At 36.8% G+C, this 4597-nt stretch overlaps 1 protein-coding gene across 1 annotated transcript; it reads right to left on the minus strand.

Annotated features, from left to right (window-relative positions):
- Positions 1-405: 405 nt before the first annotated feature.
- Positions 406-4383, minus strand: LOC133818494 (mannose-6-phosphate isomerase 1). Its single transcript, XM_062251394.1, has 5 exons — positions 3620-4383; positions 3348-3515; positions 2344-2556; positions 1571-1837; positions 406-963 (listed from the first exon to the last, which is right to left on the minus strand). Exons 1-5 carry the CDS (start codon positions 4019-4021, stop codon positions 646-648), a joined length of 1368 nt encoding a protein of 455 aa, XP_062107378.1. The 5' UTR covers positions 4022-4383; the 3' UTR covers positions 406-645.
- Positions 4384-4597: the final 214 nt, after the last annotated feature.

Below are 4597 nucleotides of genomic sequence, written 5' to 3' on the forward strand. Positions count from 1 at the left end.
AAGAAAATAATAAATTGAATACTTGGTGGTTAAAATCTGACACATTACCAAGTGATTATGCCTTAAAAGTATTAGATCATATTGTGTAGCTGTCTGTAAATAATTAGTTCGTACTTCCAACCAAGTACTAAAATGCCAAATTTGCTGGATTCCTCCAACTATAAAGCAGCTAATGAATTAGCCTTGGGCCCTTTGAGTACTACAAACGTGTGTGTTTAATCCGCATATGTAGAGAATATAGCTTGTGAATATTCCTTTAGCCAAGTGGTGATGATTTTTATTAAAGCTAATCCCTTAATAATGTGCTATTTGTTTATTGCCATAGCATTATTTTAATGCACGGAAATTGTGTTGCATAGATCTGGTACAGACAGATCTAATAGGAATAGGAGTAATAACCATGTCTAGTCTATCACAAGTGTATAACTTTCACTGTATCTCATTACTCGTGCATGTACACCACATTACATTGCTAATGTTATTAATCATACAATTATAAATATACATCTATAAACGGCACAACAAATACATCAATTAAGACACAAATTTAATTTATTACTGCCGAAAGCAAAAAAATAAATAAATAAAAGAGAGAGAGGAAAAAATAAATAAATAAAAAGGTGCTGGTGTTGTGTGTGTATGGTATCAGGAGGGTTGGAAGAAGCCGCTGTTTACTCCAGCTCTGTATAGCTGCAACCCAGAAGCACTTGTTATGTTAAGCTCAGTGTTTGCAGGTATAAATAGAACATCCCCTTCAATAATTACATCTCCTCTTGGAGAATTGGAATACATAATTCCCTCACCAAGGGTCACCAATAGTATGGAAGGACCCGGGACCGCAGGAAACACGGTTGATTCCTGCTCGGGAAGATTACAGTAATCAACCTCGAATTCATCAAATGGCGGGAGATACCTTCGAACATGCGGATTTATAGGAATTCCTTGCAGTATTTCAGGGAAGTCCTGAAGTCAAAATTTGAATGTCAGATCAGATGATAGTTTTTCTTTTTTAAAACATAATGCAGAATGATGCAAACGATTAAGGGTAAACAAAATATACTTTACTATGAACGCCTAAATTAAAGTTTTCCTTGGGAGAAAATAAGGCAGAGAAGAAAACTACAACACAGCACAAATATCTTTTTGTTTTTATCACCCAATACAAGCAGGGACACGGTTTCAGATAAGCTCTCCATTACAATCAGATCTAAATATCAAGATGCAGATTTTGGCTGCGTAGACTAAGAAGAAAAAGAAAGACTTGCATTTGAGGACTTTCTCCTATCCTTGTGTTCATGGATATTGCTTATCAACAATAAAGCAAGTGCTACCTCATGTGACAAGTTGCCCATAAGGGACACCGAAGAAAAAACCAGAACTCTTAATAATATTCTGTCCTATTGTGTTTCTCCTTTTGTTACGTAACTTGTCCAACTCCTTTTAAAATAAGGCAAAAAGTGTTTGTGAACTTTACATTACACCTACGTGTAACATAAATTCAGCCAAGAGTAACACATGCTTTCCGTGACCAATTGAAAAATGCAATCACAAAACATAAATGACAAAGTACCTGCTTATATGTGAGCATGGAACAAAGAGTGTTCACATCCATGTGCTTGGGAGTTAGACCAGCCCTCACAACATTGTCTGAAGTCGCCATGCATTCTATGCATTCACCAAATAAATATGCATGGGGTTCGTTGGCTCCAAGATATAAAGCTTCACCAGGATTAAGTTTCACATAATTAAAAAAGAAGGCTGTTATCACACCAACATCAGATGGATATTGCTTTTCTAGCTCCAAAACCAGCCGTTCCTTATCTGTCAACTGCCGAACCTAATACAGAAGAAGAAAAACAACAATGTGATCAAAGAATTAAACAGGGCGTGGTGATCATGGGAAAAGAAAAGAAAAGAAAAAATTGCTAAAACCAAAACAGAAAGAAAAACTAAGAAACTAATATTTCAAGCAGAGAAAAAACAAATAAATACAAAAAAAAAAAAAAACAGCCTATCTGACATGCAGTGCTCAGACTATTTGAACCTAACCTGCCTCAGTAATAAGAGTTTACACATCCCAAGACTACCAAGGCAAAAGTCAACTGGGAACTCGTAATTTCAAAAACATGTAAAATAATACAAAGAAATCATCCAAAAATAAACAAAACTGTGAATTTAGTACTCTGTCTCTCTGTGGCAGAGCAGAATCGTATAGGGGCAGGGGAAGGAAAACTAACAAACATCCTAGCAGCCTTTAAGAGGCAAGAAAAATAACAAAATTGAATCTTCTATGACGGGTTTTAACAAATTCAGTTAAGAAATAAGTTTAAATCATCAACGTACCTGACTTTCTGAGTGTAGACGGTTTATCATTTTGGACGTTACTTTTACAATCATGTCTTTGCTAGCTGACATGAGTTTCGTAAAAGTTGAACGCAGAGAAGATTTTACTTTCTCCTCCCCATCTTGATCACTGATCTCCAAAATTCTTTTTGCATCTGAGATGCCAACCACTTCTACAATCTCAGGAACATTCTGAAGGACAGACTTGAGCTCCTGTAAAACATGGCATGTCAATCCACATATTAGAGTGAGTTCAAAAACATAAACAACCAGTGTTAACACACTATGATAGAGATTCAATTCAAATGTTATTCTGAAACTTCACAATCATTCTACAAATTCTGTATATTCGTATGTGGTGCAACTAATGAACCCAAGTTGATGTTAATCATTCCATTTAACAACTGATTTTACAAAGATGATCAATAAAGACTGTTATAGTTTCCTTTTCATGTGTGCCACTTGCTTGCTGAAGTCCTTTCCTCTACAATTAAAATCTTCCAGCAAAGCAGAAGATCTAAATGTAAACCTACAGAGCTCCAGCATCTATTTTTTTTTCCATTTTGTTTAGTTTAACAAAAGAATATAAATAAAGTTCTACCACGTGTATGAGAGATTTTCTCAGAGATCTAAGAGCAGTTACAGTCCAAGTTTTTCACGGAAGAACCATTCTCCTAAAAGTGAAAAGGGCATAAACATAGACCCCTGGCCCCTTTAAGATACAAGGTTTTAGAAGAAAAACTCAAAACAGCTATACATGTAAACAGATAAGGTTAAAACTTCAGTGACCGACACCCACATCCCCAGGTGGAAGAGAGAGATCGAAAAAAATCCAAAACACAAAATCATTCTTGTACAATCTATTAAAATGACCAGATCTTGTATCGACCACTAGAGAGAGCAGTCACTTCAAAACCAAGCAACGAACACCAAAATCCAATTTTGGCAATTGAATTTATAAATTCACGTACGGATTAGTAGTGTATGTGTATATATATACATACCTGGATACTGATGAACCCACATAGAGCCTCAAATTGAGTTATAGCGAGAGCCATCTCAGGTTTATGATTATCATCCTTATAAAGACTTGGAAGTAACTTATGCAAAGCCTTGGCTAGTTCCTTATCAGGGTGAGCCTGTATTGACAATGCTTTGCCAACTGAAAGTACCTGAAAATAAAAAAGAAGAGCCCTTAAAAAACAAACAAACAATCAAATCAGACCCCATGAAATGGGAAAGCTCCAATATGGAAATCCCATCAGAATTCGATTACCTTAAACAAAAAAGGGAGGTCACTACCCCATTTCTGGACCACTTTCTCTCCAAGCACATTAGGGTTCTTCGAAATCCAGGACTTGAGGCTTTCACTCTCCGACTCAAACGACAGATGCCCATTGCTATCTTCCCCATTGCAAACCAGAAACGACGACCCAGACTCGTGGGTGCCCATCCAGAACTCAGCGTAAGGCTTATCTGGGTCGATTGGGGAGTCGGAATTGAGACCAAAGAGCTTGGCGACATGAGAGTCGCGACCCTTTTGACCCCAATCGTAGTTCTGTACGGAACACCGGAGCCATTGAACGTTCTCACGGTGATGGTGCTTCATTGGAGTAGCAATAGTAGTAGTAATATTGGGAGTTAGGATGGTTGTAGTATCGTATTCCAGAACCTCCATTAAGTAGTGAAGAGAAAATGGAAATAAGTTCAGAAAGGGTATCCGAATCGAGCAACTTGAGGGAATTTGGAGGAGGTATATATGCTAGCCATTGGCATGGGAAAAAAGTTGAATAATAAATAGAAGAGAAGGTTCTGAGCGTGTTTTTTTGTGCTGTAATTGCTGTTTTTTCAAGCGTTTGAAAAGGCACAAGCAAGAGAGGGAAATGGGTTAGAGAGAGAGAGATGACAAAGTTAGAGAGAGAGAGAGAGAGGACCGGGAAAGAATTGGACGTGGGGTAATATGTATGCGTCTCAATCTGAGTTCGACTCTGCTTTTTTCTTCTTCTTCTGTACGGTTTCTCCTTTTTCTTACCTGTAACTTTTTCTTTTTTTAATTCCCACGGAAACTTCCTGTAATTCCAATTTCCATACCGCCTTGTTTGTTTTTTTAAAAAAGAAAAACAACTGTATTCGTCTTTTTTAGTTTTTTTTTTCACTTTTCTTATCTTTTTTTAACTTTAAAAGCCATGTCAATCTTAATTTAGATTACATCAATCTTAAATTAGTTCCATGTGCCTATTTTCATTCGTTCGTA

This window comes from Humulus lupulus, chromosome 2 (assembly GCF_963169125.1).
Source record: "Humulus lupulus chromosome 2, drHumLupu1.1, whole genome shotgun sequence".
NCBI lineage: Eukaryota > Viridiplantae > Streptophyta > Magnoliopsida > Rosales > Cannabaceae > Humulus > Humulus lupulus.